The 18,714-nt window shown below is 35.4% G+C and overlaps 1 protein-coding gene across 1 annotated transcript; it reads right to left on the bottom strand.

The window, feature by feature from the left end:
* Window positions 1-1,230: 1,230 nt before the first annotated feature.
* On the bottom strand, window positions 1,231-16,663 carry LOC148629725 (uncharacterized). The gene is made up of 2 exons (XM_088556211.1): window positions 16,430-16,663; window positions 1,231-2,138 (listed from the first exon to the last, which is right to left on the bottom strand). Exons 1-2 carry the CDS (start codon window positions 16,497-16,499, stop codon window positions 1,471-1,473), a joined length of 738 nt encoding a protein of 245 aa, XP_088412337.1. The 5' UTR covers window positions 16,500-16,663; the 3' UTR covers window positions 1,231-1,470.
* Between the last annotated feature and the right edge of the window lie 2,051 nt (window positions 16,664-18,714).

Genomic DNA, 18,714 nt, shown 5'->3' with positions numbered 1-18,714 from the left:
CATCATGTACAATATTGAAAATTTAGATTATGACATCTGGTTTGCTTTTCAGAATGTGCGTTTCTCGGTTTAAGAACGAAAATGATTTCAAATGGGTTGTGAAATCTTTCACGCTAGAACAATACAAGAAAAAATAAACAAATCATTGTGCTCATTTTTGAAATATAAGCATTTGAAATTATTGCGGTGAAAGGATTTCTCTAGATTTTCATAGGTTTTGTCTTAGTAGGTTTTATCTGTTAAAACATTGAAGAAACAAGAAAGATTTCATAAAAACCTTTAAATAACATATTAAGGTGTGTTTCCTCGTCTTTCATTGAAGACCAATGAGTAACCTTGGACTGACATTTTCATCCTAGTGTGGTTGTTATCCCTTTGATATATTCACCAAACCTATTCTCGTTATAGTAATGAAATTATGAACAGAAAAGTGGGAATTACCGAGCAAAACAATATCAATACTATAAAATGGATAAACCCGAAGAAGTCTAAAACCTGACAATGACCAGCAAAAATCCTGAAAGGCTTCGTGAAACCGAAAACAGCAACAAATATTTCAGAATTGTCTCTAAGATGTGTTTACGTTTTGGTCCAATACGAGTTTTACAGTTCACAAGTCAACAACCACCATCGGGTAACATATTCATATGAAGTGTAAATGAATGTAGACTTTCTTTTATATAGCAACAAGACCAATACGACGAATACATCGTAGGTCAACAATTTAAAAACGTGAATATCAAAGTAAGAAGCTGAACCTCAATAATATCACAGAGTAAATAATGGTCTCTGAAAAGTTTTATTTTATTCGGAAATAAAAGGCAAGCTTAGAAGATGACATGTTACACAGACAAGATACCTTCCGCTCCAAAATACGTGACTATAACGGTCAATTGAAATTTTTTTGGCAGGAACTTTCCAAACAGAGAAGCAGAAATGTACAGTGAATACCAGAATTTAAATGTATAGAACATCGCCACAATGAAAGAAACTGGGCTTGAATGCTATTTTGTAAACATATAAAGCATTGAAGGGCATTGTGTTACTTCTTGAGCATATGGTGATTGGTTAATACGGTTTATAATATTAAACTTTCAAAATTTAAGTCATTAAGTGTAATGTGTTTAGTAACTTTATTATGTTTTCTGACACGGTTGAGTTTTTGCATATATGTGTGTGTGTGAGTGTAGTACGTTATTCATAAACAAGAAAAGCTTTCTTTGACAGACCTAGGTTTAGTTTTTTTATTTAAAATAAATTTTATCCATCAGTTGCGCCAAAAGACCATTTAGAAAATATGACTTTACATCCATATATCATAGACACAGTAGCATCCATATAAGAATCCTACAAAATGTATACGGTCTTGATATAGGAACACCACATAAACTTAATTACTGTTAAACAGTGAGTGCAGCTCCAAGCAGTTGAAGACATCCACTTCATTTCGCAAACTGGTTGTTTGAACGGTTACCGCTTACCTATCCCAATAAGAAAATATGTTGGATCAATTCTAAATGGTCGGTATCTCCTATAATTACGATACGTCCGTATTCGCTTTCCTTTCAATCTCCTTCGCCTTCCGTACTTAATTGATGGAATACTCAAGCTGACTACAAAACGTTTGGATGTTTTTATGGGCTTCTTCAGTCTTTCTTCTACAAGACCACTGCGAGCGTTTTGGGTTTTTGACATGTTACCTTTTGTTTGATCAGTTTTTAAACGCCTTAATGTTTCGAGATTATTTAATAACCGGAGTAAATTGCTCAACCCTAAACCACCACCGTTTATGATCTTGTTATAAAGATATGATTGGCGCTTATCCATTTCAAAATTGATATCAATATCGGGGTAAACGTTTTCTATAAATGGGTTCTCTGGGCTATTCAAAAATATGTCATCTTCGTCGTTGCCTCTTCTGTCTCCATAATTGATATCGTCAGTTGAAGGAAAATCATTGTAAAAAAGATGTGATTTTCCATAAGGAATTCCAAAATTTATCTCTCGTTTGTTTTCTTCGTGAAGATGAGGGTGTATTTGATTAAGCACATATCTTTCATTGTTTACTAATAGTTCTAGCCATCTGTTCTCTTTGTCTTCAAGGGGAGCTTGTGATGTTAGAAATTCAAAATCGCTGTCTGAAATATAATATTTTTTCGTAAATACATTATCATTTTAGAGATATATACGCTGATAAATTAAAAACCGACACATTGCAGCACTGAATAAAAAAAAAAATTAAAAGTTATAACTTTTTAAGAAATAAAACATAAATAACATCTGCCATGCTCCCAAAAATATTTTTCAGAAATTAAAAGCAATTTAGTTTGTTCTGACGGATATCATCTATCCAAAGCTACTTTCGATACATTTGTAAGTATCGAAATATCCTTCTTAAAAAAAGTTACAACATAGCATCATAGTTTACATTCACTAACTTAACTTCAAACAAGTTTTAAGGAAAAGAATATTGTGTGATAAAATTGTTCTCACCAATAAGATAAAATTAAACGAACTTTCGTCAAGGTGTATACCAATTAGCCATGATATGCGTAAAACGAGCGCTGTATAAATACTTGTTTGTCATAGACAGAAAATACCAGGATGTAGCTTTTTTCCAATGTATTGACATTATGAGATTAGCGTAATAAAGAACTCAAGGAACATAAAACGTGAAACTTTATGAATATAAATTAAGAACGATATTCACTTTTATGGGTTTTCATGATATCGTGTGTATTGTTTTCATGTCGTCAATGGATAAAAGAACAAACACAAAGTTCAAGTTCTCAATAAAACAAGAACATTGTAGTGGGAAGCTTAACGTTTTGAACTGGACGGTTTTGTTCATTTTCTTGACAACTGATTACTGGTACCCTTTAAACATTCCACGACTGATTACTAGTACCATTTAAACATTCCATGTGTTCTTTAGTCATAATTGGAATCCATTAATTTATGTATCGTTAACCTTATCGTGTCCCTTTTTCTGTAATTGTAATGTAAAAAAATCAAAATGCCTCTACAATAAGATTTTCAAAACCAACACAAAAAGAAAAAAAATAAATTTCAATTGGTGTAACGCCATTATATAACAGATTTGGTTAATCGGTCATGAGTCCTGGTGTGCCTGAGAAAATGATATTAAAGCTAAGAACAGGTTAGAGGTAAGAACTATTTTTTTTTATGCTGTGAATTATGGGATCCCTTTGTAGCGCAACAAAAACAGAACTTCGTACAGTAATTTAGGACCTACTTTGATATACTTTATTCTAGCGGAGCTGTAAAGAAGTCCCATGACTCAAAGGAGCAGACATTTCGTTTGTTTGTTTGTTGGGGTTTAACGTCCGAGCAGCAATATTTCAGCTATATTCAGACAATGAACATGAAATGGATGATAAAATGAACATGAAATGAAAAAAAAGGATGGGTCACAAGGATAATAGGGTCGACAAATTTTGATTGCCACTGGAAAAAGGGGGATGGGTAAGGTCGGGCAGTTTAGCCTCCTGTGGCGGAGCGCAAAGATTCCTACTCCTATCGAATACCACAGCAGGGTTCTTTAACGTGCAAGGAACGTGGCAACTTTCCCAACACGGTGCACCACTATGGTTTGTGGTCAGGTTTTCCGTATTATAACCTGACAACCCCAGCATGTAACACGCTAGGGGTACCCCATTCCACCACCTGAGGCACACATCCCAGTTGCTCTGTGGGCAGAGCGCCTAGCCCCCGCTAGGTTTCTGAGAACTATTTAGTCGCCTTTTACGACAAGCTTAGCGCTGCTGCAGGCCTATTCTTTTAACACCCGGACCTGCACGGGGCGCAGACATTTCGTGCGTTTAGAATTATACTGTTGTATGTCGTTTTTTTTTTTGTTTTTTGTTTAATAAAAACTGAGCAATTGGGTTATAAAGCTTGATGTTACAATGATGTATCTCCCTTTACATGTATGTTGTCTTTACTACATCCTTAACCACTTTTTAAAAAAGTATTATACTGTTCTATCTCCAAAACTTCATCAGAAGTTTGTTCTATACTGATCTCCGTCCAAAAAACAATCAAATTGCTCATAGAAGACCATGTGGTTGAAAGTAATTCTATCTTTAAGTGAGTTTTAAGTTAGATATTTGATTCCTTAATCGCCCCCTGCAGGTCCGGGTGTTAAAAGAATAGGCCTGCAGCAGCGCTAAGCTTGTCGTGAAAGGCGACTAAATAGTGCTCAGAAGCCTAGCCGGGGGCTAGGGCGCTCTGCCCACAGAGCAACTGGGGTGTGTGTCCCAGGTGGTGGAATGGGGTACCCTTGGTGTGTCACATGCTGGGGTTGTCAGGCTATAATACGGAAAACCTGACCGCAAACCATAGTGGTGCACCGTGTTGGGAAAGATGCCACGTTCTTCGCACGTTAAAGAACCCTACTGTGGTATTCTCCCGGAGTAGGAACCATAGAGCTCCGCCACAGGAGGCTAAATTGCCCGACCCTACCCACCTCTCCCTATTTCCAGTGGCAATCAAAATTTGTCGACCCCATTGTCCTTGTGTCCCATCCATTTTTCATTTCATCATCATTTCATGTTCATTTTATCATCAATTTCATGTTTATCGTCTGAATATAGCTGAAATACTGCTGCTCGGACGTTAAACCCCAACAAACAAAACAACTATATACTCCGTTACGCCGAACAATTCCGTGAATTTGAGTTTTCATATACTACATATTATGGTGATTTGGCAAGCCTTGATTACAGCCTGATTACAGGATTGAGTCGAGCAACACACCTGACAGACCTTAATCTTACCCAATCCAGGGTATCGTCACTTTGTTTTTACTGTATATGCCGAATTTAGAACACCTGAACTTGACCGAATGTACAAAACTATGTGATGCAGATTTCTTGGTTATCCAAAGACTTGCTAAGCTAGACTGTTTATATTTGTCATTCAACTTTATATCAACTATTTCTTTGGCTACAATCATACAGAACAAACCACAACTTCAAGTTCTAGAAATATACGGCATCGGTCTATGCATTGACGCATTTCAGGCCATCGTTTCACCGTGCTACAAATCGTTGTCCTATATGTATCTCAGCCTTTCTCCAGAAGTAGATGAACAGATGTTCTACCTGATAGCACATACATTCTACATTGACCTTACAACAAGAATTTACAAGCTGGATTTCTATGATAATTAACTTATTTAGTGCCATATAATTTTGTTAGTTTCATCTATATATTGTGTATTTCTACATTGTATTATGAAAAACAACTACATTTTTTGAATTAATCTTACAATAGTGTGTATTTGTCAGGTTTGAAATTCTCAAAATTTATTTTCATACTGTACTTAGTATTGTGCTACTGTAGAAAATGTCTGACCAAATTGTAGAATATTTTAATTTTGAAACAGATGCTGAGATAGCAGCTTTAATTGCTGTTTGTTCGTTTGTTTGTTGGGTTTAACGTCCGAGCAGCAATATTTCATTTTCAATATTTGATGATAAAATGAACATGAAATGAAAAGGGATGGGACACAAGGACAATGGGGTCGACAAATTTTGATTGCTACTGGAAATAGGGTGAGGTGGGTAGGGTCGGGCAATTTAGCCTCCTGTGGAGGAGTCCTATGGTGTCTACTCCGGGAGAATACCACAGTAGGGTTCTTTAACCTGCGAGGAATGTGGCATCTTTCCCAACACGGTGCACCACTATGGTTTGCGGTCAGGTTTTCCGTATTATAGCCTAACAACCCCAGCATGCAACACGCCAGGGGTACCCCATTCCACCACCTAGGACACACATCCCAGTTGCTCTGTGGGCAGAGCGCCCTAGCCCCCGGCTAGGGTTCTGAGCACTATTTAGACGCCTTTTACGACAAGCTTAGTGCTGTTGCAGGCCTATTCTTTTAAAACTCGGACCTGTACGGGGCTTTAATTTCAAATACTGATGAAAATACTACTGTAGTTATTGTAAATGCTTGTGATGAGAGTAGCACATGTAACATGGATTTTACATTGGGTAATGAAAACCTTTCGAAGGATGAATCTTATAAAATAAGAAATAAGGTACATGAAAAATTACAACATATTGTTAATAGAGTAGTAGAAGTAGAAAATCCTGAAGATGAATCTGTCCCCTCTACTAGTGGCATTCAAACTCAAGATAGTCAGGGTCATGCTAGAGGTGGGATGAAAATAAGACAAGTTGGAAATTGGAAACAAATTAAGAGAAAAAGAGATAGGCAGTCTGGAAAAGATTACATCAATGTAAAGGGTCAAACATTTAAAAGTAGGAAAATTAAAGGTGACTGTAAAGGTAATTGTCGATTTAAATGCTCAAAACATATTTCTCAAAAGGAAAGGAAAGAGATTTTTGATAAATTTGGGGTCTAAATGACAGTCAGAAAAAAAATGTTTTATTCCAAAACTGTAGTAAAAAAGGAAAAACAGAAAAAGAACTGAAAAAAAAACCCCACCAAAAGTAGAAGAAATTTCACATTTGAATATACTTTTACTGTGTCAGACAAACCAATTAGAGTATGTAAAGAATTTTATCTTAAAACACTTGACATAAGTGGTAGACGACTACAGTGGTTTTTTGAACAAGCAAATAATTCTTTAGAAGATAAAAGAGGAAAACCTGTAAAACGGATAGTGTCTGTGGGGGCTAAAAATTTCATTAAAGATCACATAAATTCATTTCTAAGAATGTCCACATTATTGTCGGTCAAAAATTCAAAGAGGATATATAGAATTTAATCTTCGTGTTTCTAAAATGTATGATTTATATAAAGAGAAATGCTCCAAAGAGAATATAAATCCTGAAAAATATCACTATTACCATAGAATTTTTACTACTGAATTTAATCTAGGGTTCCACATTCCCAAAAAGGATAAGTGTGACACATGTGAGGAACATAAAACGTCTGAAGATGCCACAACTTCTGAATATGATGATCATATAAAAGATAAAAGTGAAACAAAAAGTGAAAGGGATAAAGATAGAAAAGAAAACACTCCTGTTGTTTGTTTTGACCTAGAAAATGTAATTTCATGCCCTCGGGCTGATGTTTCAAACTTTTTCTATAAGAGAAAAATAAACACATATAATTTAACTGCTCCTTTTTCTCTCTATAAAAAGGGTTACAATGCAGTATGGACTGAGGTGGATGATGGCAGAGGAGGAAATGAAATTGCAAGTGCATTGATTGCAATTTTAAATGACATTGTTAAGGAATATCCAACATTAGAAAAACTTTGTCTTTGGTCGAATTCCTGTGTTCCCCAAAATAAAAACTACATGGTCACAGCTTTAAAGATTTTCCTCTACCAGCATCTCAACCTCAAACAAATAGAACACAAATTTTGTACTCCAGGTCATTCTAATATTCAGGAGGTATCCACAGTAGTATAGAGAAGGCTTTAAATGTATCTGAGGTTTTTAGTCCACCTGGATTTATAAGAATATTATCAAAGGTTAGACATAGTCATATGAAAGTTTTAGAGCGAATGCCATCTATGTTTTTAACTATGAAAAGGCTAGTAAATCATATAGATATACTGGTGTTCATTTTACTAAAGTAAAGTACATCAAAATTGTAATAGAACAACCGAGTCATGTTTATTTTAAGTATTCCTTTTCAAAGGATGAAGTTCATGAGACCTTCATTGTAGCTTACACTGGACGTGGTCCGGTTGGTGTTGAAAGACTATTAACTGTTTCCAAGCTTTCGAAAAAGCCGAAGATAACAAATGAAAAGATTGCAGTTATTAAGAAGCATGCTGAAATACATGCCATTGGACGACCAAAATTATTACAAAAAGTGTCTGAAAATAAAAACATAAAGCTGACAGTCTATGAATTGTGTGAATGTTTAAAGAAAAAGTGTTCTAACAGTGCTTGATAGTTTTTTTTCTTTTCATTGAAGTACATTAAGAAAATGTATGATTGTATGTTTTATATTTTACCAAAATCACGAGAAAGGATTTTTTTCTGTTGATATGAAAGCGTATCATGTGAATAAAATCTGTACCATAAGATATAATATGTACTTTATTCTTGTTATTGTAAGATTGGAAAAAAATATTTTGATAAATAAAAAAATAATAAGAAACAGTAACAAGACAATACATTAAATTACTTTGAAATTTGAGTTACTTATTTTAAATGAATAATTATAATAAAATGAAATAAAGCCTTAATGCTTGATAATAATTCATCACTGACAGCATTCAATTGTTGGTTTCTGAACCAATCAAATCTTAAATGTAAGGTGATCTTAATCGTGTTTTTGGTAAAACATTTATATTTCAATTTGTATTTTTGTGTGATATCAGTATAATGTGTTTTTCTATCTTTTTGAGATTTACAATGTTTTAGATGCATCTTTTCATATCAAATTCTAATAAAATATTGAATTAAATATGTATCAGTTTAATATTTCTATAATTCAGAGTTTTGCGTTAAAATGTTCTATCTCCCAAACCTGATTTAAAAGAATACATTGAGACTTCATGGGAACAGTGCAAATAACTTTTACGCTATTGAGAGTTTCAATACAGGAAATGACATTACATGCATTGTATGAGCATAAACATTTTATGCAAACAAATATCAGCAACTAAACTTTCAATTCACTTTCACCAACATTTGAAAAAACGAACATACAACAGTATAATTCTAAAGGCACGATTTTTCACCATGGAAATTATTCTTTTCACAATAATCGTTACTAGGCTGTTACAACAAGCTTTTCGTTTATCTTAGGGCTCTTAAAAGTAAATTCATGATGTTATTAGTTAAAATTTCACCCAATTTGCAGCTCCACTGAAATCACAGGCTCCAAAAAGAATTCACAAAGTTCAAGATCAATCTATAACATTTCGTGTGTGGCATCTTTCTGCTTTCAAGTACTGTTTAGATAAGTTAAAATAAAAAGTTACTATTTACATTTGACTAAATTGTTGATGGATTGCTGTTATAACTTGTTTTTGTAATTTATGTTTTCCCGACAAGTTCATTCATGAACATTCTTTAGTCTTTCCGAAGTTTGGTCCAATATAGTATCGAGATCGAACCTAGTAGCTGCAAGAAGTAGGCAAAAAAAGAAAAGTTTAATTATATTTCGCAGAGCAAATTAGCAGCTCTTTTAAAAACTGGATGTAGACACAGGGACTTTGGGTCATGAGTTAGTGAGATAGGTAGAGGGGGTATCATCCAATGAGCGTTGTTGAATTCACTGTTTTTTTTCATTGTTTGTGATGAGATCCTGCTCACTCCTTTCGCACCGTGTAGGTCCGGGTGTAAAAGAAATAGGCCTGCATCAGCGCTAAGCTTGTCGTAAAAGGCGACTAAATAATGCTCAGAAACCTTTCCGGTGGCTAGGGCGCTCTACCCACAGAGCAACTGGGTTGTGTGCCCCAGGTGGTGGAATGGGGTACCCCTGGCGTGTTACATGCTGGGGTTGTCAGGCTATAATACGGAAAACCTGACCGCAAACCATAGTGGTGCACCTTGTTGGGAAAGATGCCACGTTCCTCGCACGTTGAAAAACCCTACTGAGGTATTCTCTCTGAGTAGGAACCATAGGGCTCCGCCACAGGAGGCTAAATTGCCCGACCCTACCCACCTCTCCCTATTTCCAGTGGCAATCAAAATTTCTCGACCCCATTATCCTTGTGTCCCATCCCAATTTTCATTTCATCATCATTTCATGTTCATTTTTATCATCCACTTCATGTTCATCGCCTGAATATAGCTGAAATATTGCTGCTCGGGCATTAATCCCCAATAATCAATCAATCACTCCTTACTTCGCATGTGACAGCAATGTTTATGGTTTGGCCGAATTTCGAAGTAGGTTTTAGTAGAGATTTACTTTCATTTGTGGTTTTATGTTTTGATCTTTTCTGTGTTTTGACAGTAAATATATTTTTCTTTGATTCCAATATTAAACCATTGAAAAGTATCAGTTATAGTTATAATTTCTCATTATAACTTTGTTGGGGTATGATAATGTTATTTAACAAAGAACCAAACATTTCCGTATTGTTTGAATGCGCTTTTATCTCCTCCAGAAGAGCATGTTTTATGCCTTTCCATGTGCATTGTTCTTGAATACATAACAGGAAATCTGTAGACAAAGACCTGGACCACCGCTAACTAGAAATCGTACAGGATGACGCAACAAGTTTTTTTTATATTTAAATCGACATTTTGTTCAACAAACGCTTTTATGATAAAATGTATTTTATTGAATTAATGTTGTTTCATGGGATTATTTTCTTTTTGATATCGTAATAAGTAAGTTAGAATGGGTCTCGATTATCAATTAGTTTATTGTTGTTTGTTTGATGTTAGGTGGCATAGATTAATGGCTCAGTAAAAAAATACATTTCATTATGTAGTTGGTGGTTTTATATGACGTAAATTGCTGCAGCATGTATGCAGACCGTTCATTGTTTTTGCGCATATTTCGAATGGAGTTGTCTCTCTGTGGAAAAGGATGACGATTCCATTGTTGCTGTATACCTTAGGATATTTACAGGCGTAATGATAGAAACTACAATTTACGAAAAACAATCGTTAATGCTTCTTTCCTTTAGTGACGCGATATTGTATATCATGATATGCATTGTCTTTATATGCGGTATGAAATCTGAGTTAATAAGAGAGTCTAAAAGAGAACTTTTAAACAGAACATTTTAGCCCGCCTTTTTTTTTTGTTGAAAAGTGTGGGTTGTCGTATGAGTGTACAAATGAAGATTAACTTGACACTTGCATAAACACAACCTAGTGTGTTGAGTCGAATCTCTAACTTCGTTCAATATGACGTGTTACAAATAGTTAATGTTTAACTGTGTAGGTACTTACAATGAACAAGCTATCTTTAACTATGAAACTTCAGTTTGAGATATTTACGTAGTTTAAAATTCCCATAAAGAAGATCAGAATACAGTTTCAGTAGTATTGAAGTACTTAGGATAAGTCTATCTTGAAAAGAATTCCTAATTGATTAATACAGTGATATGATCGTAATTATAACTATTATCTATCAAAATACTCGTGTACCAAAGTCTGTGAATTTTGAACAACCATCCATTACTTGGCATCCATGTTGTAATACATAGACGTGACAGGATGATGAAGACTTTAACACTGTTGACTGACAGTGAATAACCTAGTTGCCTCAACTTGATATTTCATTCATTCGGAAACCCCAAAACAACGACGTTTCATTCCCTGTATTACACATGATGGCTCATTTAGCTTATATCGGTGCTGGATTTGGTATACTGTTTCGATATATTTTTAAGTACTTCTTACATATACAGTATTTTTTTGATTTCGAAATATTTTGTTTAATGCTGTTGATGACAGGTTACTCCTTGAAACACATGTACAGCATACTAAAATTTGCAGCATTGATAACATTACCATAACATATAGGGTGGGAGATATAGTTTGCTTTATATGTATATAACTCACACACATAATATGTGTAACATGAGATCAAACAAAATTATATACAATTCATACATGACTGAAAGAACATACAAATATTGTATAAATGAATGGTGAAAATACCTGGACAATTAAATAATAATAGGATAATTAATTGGAAAGAGTGAATAACCAAAATATCACGAGTGCCGAGGAACGCTTAGATTTAACGAGTGGGCGGAACTTGTTCCGCGCACGAGTTAAATCATCAAGCGTTCTTGGCACGAAACATCTATAGATCTAACTCTGTTTTGAAAACCCCGCTAATAAAACTAGAGTACGTTTGGAACACATTGTTTAAAGCATTATTGTAAATAACTAAGCCCGCGGTAGCATTTCATTGAGAAAAGAATATGAAATCGAGGTTTCGTACAGGTGAACATTTGAAAGTGAAAGATATGGCCTACATGTATATAAAGAATTGGACTGGCGCATATGACAGACCCCATGTTTTTTATACAAAGAAAAGGAGAATTGGAAAACACGTAGCTTCATGAATCAAGACAAAATTGTAAAACTTTTAGTACTCCTACTTATGTATATCATGTTAGTGAATAGACATCGGTAAAGATGGCTTATATAACCATTTAAATTCCATAACCCGAAGGTAAATAATATACTCATAGTACAGAGAAACAGACTCGAAAGTAAGGTTTTTTTTTAAAGAGCTTTTATCAGTAATCTGCATTGCCCTCCCCATTGCAAAATGTACAACGTCCACATGTCAATTTTATAATAACTATAGAAGAAATATATGAGATCTCATGGAGATACTTTTTTCACAGCATGCATTTTGTTCAAAGAACGATCATGCTGTAGGCGAGTGAAAAACACTTTGAAAGCGCAGTGCATACAATACAAAACCAAGGTACATTTATCGGTTATAAGATTCGATCTACGAGCTCTGAACGCTACCATTGTAATTCTGAACATTCAGTGAGAATTTTAGGTAAGTACACAACATAATTAAACGAGTTTGTTCACGTTTTATATCTTAATCAAAAGAACGCGATCGAAGCATTAACGGGTACTCTAGTCTGACCCCAAAACAGCCTTTCGGTAATGACAACTTACATGTTCGGTAATGACACCTTACGTGTTCAATTTTTGCTCTTAAATATTGAGCTTTTAAATGAAAATATGCTTTCAAGAAAAAAAAGCAAAATTAAACAATTTAAAGTCTTTTACACAGAACACGTGGAATTTGTTGTGATCTCCTTATTTGTTTAGTTACAAGTATAAACATTATATGTAGAAACTTAATGAAACATTGTGCATTGATATAAAAAAACGTATTTAGTTTTTCGTTGCTTAAATAAATACGGTAAAACATATCAGTTTGATTCAGGGGTTTGATTGTACATAACTAATGTCTATGTTAGACTCTAGAGATCAGACAGGTCAAATAGAATATTTGATTAAAGGCAAGTGTACTTTGTAATAATAATACCTGACCTTGTAATGAGACATACAATGAATAACAATATATATTTGTTAGATGTATCCCCGTGCAGGTCCGGGTGTTAAAAGAATAGGCCTGCAGCAGCGCTAAGCTTGTCGTATAAGGCGACTAAATAGTGCTCAGAAACCTAGCCGGGGGCTAGGCGCTCTGCCCACAGAGCAACTGGGATGTGTGCCCCAGGTGGTGGAATGGGGTACCCCTGGCGTGTTGCATGCTGGGGTTGTCAGGCTATAATACGGAAAACCTGACCGCAAACCATAGTGGTGCACCGTGTTGGGAAAGATGCCACGTTCCTCGCACGTTAAAGAACCCTGCTGTGGTATTCGATAGGAGTAGGAACCTTTGCGCTCCGCCACAGGAGGCTAAATTGCCCGACCTTACCCACCCCCCCTTTTTCCAGTGGCAATCAAAATTCGTCGACCCTATTATCCTTGTGACCCATCCTTTTTTTTTCATTTCATGTTCATTTTATCATCCATTTCATTGTCTGAATATAGCTGAAATATTGCTGCTCGGACGTTAAACCCCAACAAACAAACAAACAAACAAATTGTTAGATGTAGGATCGTATTCTGATCATATCTAGTAATAGCAACCGACGTCGTCGCTGTTAATACCGTCATGTAACTCAACTACATCATGTTCCCACATAAGTGTTACGTATCATTTCAAACGCATGCCGCCATTTGAGAAAGACTTTCCCTTTTAAAAATTGACGCTATAGCCAAGAGTCATTAAGAGAAATTGGGACGGATTTTTTAAAATTTAAGTGAACGTTTTGATAATTCTTTTTTAGAATTAACTAACGAATTCATATTTGACATGGTACACTCGTGAAATTTGTCTAGAGTTATTTCACCAACGCTTTAATTTGTAAACTTATATTTTCTAAGAAATTAAAGCTAGATGCAATATCAATATATTCAATGGAATAAATAGATACAAATAAAGCAGAATTTTCTCTTCTCTAAGGACATACGATGCAAAACACCTTTTGTTTTGTTTTATAATACAGACCTTTTGAAATCTATGCTTACAGCTAAAGTCAATCCTCGAAATTACTGTCGAATGTGAACACGACATGATGACTAATTTCCGCTATAAAATTTGTCCCAAGGAATAGACATATGTAAATACATGACTTACGTTAACTTTGGTTTTTTCAAAGCACTGATAATAAATGCTATTTAGTTTATTTCACTGAATAAACTTCCTTACAATGGTATCCGTTCTGATTAATTAAGTACATATAATAATACAGGTGCACGAGTAGGCTGTAAAACTTCAACTAAAATATGTTGGTTTTAAGAAACTGAATTTTCTGTCATTTTCCAATATTGGTATGATTGGTATTTTTGAATTTTGCATCTGATTCTCGAGACAGACATTGAAGCTAACAAGTGTTATCTTCTGCCGTATCAACCATGAATATCCAAAAATGAAACCTAATAACCCTTGCGTCCCTGATAGCACAAACTATTTCGCTGTATCTGTGTATAATAGTGTTTTGAAGCTAGCTGCAGCCTACCCTGTGGTATGAGGGTTTACTCGTCGTTCATTGAAGACCAAGGTGTGGCGATGGGCTAACATTTTCATCCCGGTTGGGTTGTTGTCTATTTTACATATTCACCATACATATTCTCGTTATATTATGATATATGCAGAGACAGTGCATTCTGTACTGTACACATACAGTTAAGAGTAACCTCTTATTGGCAGCACTAAACCTCTTATTAGCAGCATTAAAGCCCCGTGCAGGTCTGGGTGTCAAGAGAATAGGCCTGCAGCAGCACTAAGCTTGTCGTAAAAGGCGACTAAATAGTGCAAAGAAACCTAGCCCGGGGCTAGGGCGCTCTGCCCACAGAGCAACTGGGATGTGTGCTCTACGTGGTGGAATGGGGTACCCCTGGCGTGTTCCATGCTGGGGTTGTTAGGCTATAATACGGAAAACCTGACCGCAAACCATAGTGGTGCACCGTGTTGGGAAAGATGCCACGTTCCTCGCACGTTAAAGAACCCTACTGTGGTATTGTCCCGGAGTAGGAACCATAGGACTCCGCCACAGGAGGCTAAATTACCCGACCCTAACCACCTCTCCCAATTTCCAGTGGCAATCAAAATTTGTCGACCCCATTGTCCTTGAGTCCCATCCTTTTTTTCATTTTATCATCAATTTCATGTTCATCGTCTGAATGTAGCTGAAATATTGCTGCTAGGACGTCAAACCCCAACAAACAAAAGCAGCATTAAATATATAAGAAATATCTAAATGCAAAACTTGATTGTATATTAGAAATACTCAACGAGATTATGCCATGAACATGTGCAAATCATAGTTCATATGCAAATTTTTATAAACGTAACCGGCAATGTTTATACACTAAAGAATAACGATCAAGACACGCATGTTATAAGACTGACACGCCGTTTCACATCGAGAAAGATGACGATGGTTTAAACTTATACGATGAAAATAAATAACCCTAGTAAATTGTCCTGTATTTTATAAATGATATGTCTTGAGGTAATTTTGCTGAAATACCGACTATCGGACATGTTTTAGTCATATGCGCTGATTATTTGATTGAATTCGAACAACGAACCTAACGTTATAAGTTATTGTGTCATTAAGTAAAGAGTTTGTTTTTTATATTTCCAACCTAAAGGGTCGTGATTTTTATTTTATATACTTCTGTTTGTTAATGCCATTTATTGACATTGTTGCTCTTCTTTCGAATGAAAAAGGTTATTACGCTAGTTAATATCAAGTTCTCATTCATACATCCAAAGGACACAAGAACTTTGGGATTTTACACACGTGTAGTTAATGACCAAGTTATGAAATCACGAAGTACATTGTTGCTCTTCTTTCGAATGAAAAAGGTTATTACGCTAGTTAATATCAAGTTCTCATTCATACATCCAAAGGACACAAGAACTTTGGGATTTTACACACGTGTAGTTAATGACCAAGTTATGAAATCACGAAGTACATTAAATATGTCAAAATGTCATATTAGGAAATTGTTAGAGAATAAACAAGTATATATCTATAAACACGTTAGAAGTAAAATAGAGTAATAATGAAGAAACGTGTAAATAATATTATTTCTGAACTTGATATTTGCATGGTTTTTTATGCTGGTTCATAGGGGTTTTTGAATGATCAATACAATATAATGTTGAATATTAGAAAACTTTAAGTCGTAGTTAATGATTATGATGATAAATACTTTTGTAATTAACAAAATCAATTTCTTAACCAGTATGCACAAAACGCTAATAGAGAGCGAATTAATTGAATATAAACCGTACCCGAAGTTATGTATTTTTTTTTCGGTTGCTTCTTACATATTTTTGTAAATTACAATTTGAAAAACAAATCCTGATAATATAACCTATCTTTCACATGCAAAACAAACAAAACATTAGTAATATTAAACCTGACTTTGTCATAGAACTCACCTTCAGGTATTATTAAGCCATATGAAATAATTTGAGATACAGACAAAATAATCCAAGCCCTAAGAATCATACTGTTCGTCAAACTTTTACCATTTGCAACATATCACTCACGTATTTAAATACGTAACATTACGCCTCTCTTTTTCTATATCATACAAGAGATATCTATGATAATTGGAGTTCAAGCATTAAATTTTCATGTTGAATTATTGGACTTCTCTAGTGGGCAGATCTCAATACAGCATAAAGCGAAAAAAGACCAATAAAATGTTGGTTATTAGGTTAGTATTAAAAACACCACCAAGTCATAGAATACTTGGAAACAAAGTACCTATCAGAAGATCATCTGTCGTTAATTGGACAACTGAGACTTCAGTTAATGACAAAGCTAGTCCTTTAGAAGATTTCCTGGCATAAATCATTCATATAACTAGATACTTGTAATGGAATAACATTATTTGTTTGCTTCAGTAGATTAAGATAATGAAAGAATAACCGAACCGCATATATATTTATGGGGAGTTGTATCATAATTATATTTTTGCAAATAAAACTTTTATAAGAAAGGAGTGGATTAAACATATACTAACTTACACTTTATTAAATGGAGAATTCATTTCATAAATAGAACACAAAAACTCTATTGGGAGTTAGTCTCCCTATCAAATATTCGAGATGTTATTTCTTCAATTTTATATTTAATTTCTTTTCACAGCTATGGGAAATTTTTTTGAAAAACCGCAATGATGACTGACTAGTCCAATAACTTACGGGTACGGAAGGATCACTTGAAGAAAGTCCTTCCCCTTAAGTATACACAAGTGTCCTAACAATTGATTGATTGTTGGGGTTTAACGCCCGAGCAGCAATATTTCAGCTATACCCAGGCGATGAACATGAAATTTATGATAAAATGAACATGAAATGAAAAATGGGATGGGATGGATAATGGGGTCGGTAAATTTTGATTGCCACTGAAAATAGAGAGAGGTGGGTAGGGTCGGGCAATTTAGCCTCCTTCGGCGGAGCCCAATGGTTCCTACTCCGGTAGAATACCATAGAAGGGTTCTTGAACATGCGAGGAACGTGACATTTTTCCCAACATGATGCACCAGTATGGTTTGCGGTCAGATTTTCCGGATTATGGACTGATGACCTCAGCATGTAACATGCCAGAGGTACCCTATTCCACCACTTTGGACATACAACTCAGTTGTTTGTGGGCAGAGCGTACTAGTCCCCGTCCAGGATTCTGAGCACTATAGCTTAGTGCTACTGCGGCCTATTCTTTTGACATCCGTACCCGCACGGGACCAGTTGTATTCTAAATATCAGGATTTATTAAATTATGGAAAATTGTTCTGGTTTCAACCACTTAACCATATACACGTGTATCTTCTTTATCCTTTAGTTGTTTTTGTTTGTTGGGGTTTAACGTCCGAGCAGCAATATTTCAGCTATATTCAGAGAATGAACATGAAATTGATGATAAAATGAACATGAAATGAAAAAAAAAGGATGGGTCACAAGGATAATAGGGTCGACAAATTTTGATTGCCACTGGAAAAAGGGGGGATGGGTAAGGTAGGGCAATTTAGCCTCCTGTGGCGGAGCATAAAGGTTCCTACTCCTATCGAATACCACAGCAGGGTTCTTTAACGTGCGAGGAACGTGGCATCTTTCCCAACACGGTGCACCACTATGGTTTGCGGTCAGGTTTTCCGTATTATAGTCTGACAACCCCAGCATGTAACACGCCAGAGGTACCCCATTCCACCACCTGGGGCACACAACCCAGTTGCTCTGTGGGCAGAGCGCCCTAGCCCCCGGCTAGGGTTCTGAGCACTATTTAGTCGCCTTTTACGACAAGCGTAGCGCTGCTGCAGGCCTATTCTTTTAACACCCGGACCTGCACAGGGCTATCCTTTAGTTAAGAGATTTGCTCCATTTGCTTCTTGCAGTAATCCCTCGATATTTTAACTATTAAATATATCAAAATCTTTTCAGATGTCCGACTCCAAATCATTACATAGTTTTCACCCTTTTGAGAAAAGAAATGGTTTATACAACTGCAACCTCTAATACGACAGGCTTAACGAACTTATATCATACACTAAAGACAAATGATTTTTTTTTATATTATGAAACCAGATATAGATTTAATTGCTATCTACTCATTATCGACATCAATCAGTCTTGACCATACGACCACAAAAGGAAGGCACCGTCTCGCTTCCCTTGATTTTGTTTATGTTCAGCCCATTAAAGGAAGACAATTTTGCTAT

The sequence above is a fragment of the Perna viridis genome, chromosome 1 (genome assembly GCF_037379345.1).
Source record: "Perna viridis isolate PV_CMFRI_1.1 ecotype Kerala chromosome 1, ASM3737934v1, whole genome shotgun sequence".
NCBI classification, from domain to species: domain Eukaryota; kingdom Metazoa; phylum Mollusca; class Bivalvia; order Mytilida; family Mytilidae; genus Perna; species Perna viridis.
Note: the sequence above shows the minus strand (reverse complement) of the source record. Positions and strands in the feature narration are given on the sequence as shown.

Coding starts and splice junctions, on each gene's coding strand:
- LOC148629725 (XM_088556211.1), bottom strand. CDS start 16,499: ATGATTCTTAGGGCTTGGATTATTTTGTCTGTATCTCAAATTATTTCA. Junction 2,139..16,429: donor TGGCTTAATAATACCTGAAG/GTGAGTTCTATG, acceptor ATTATATTTCAG/ACAGCGATTTTGAATTTCTA.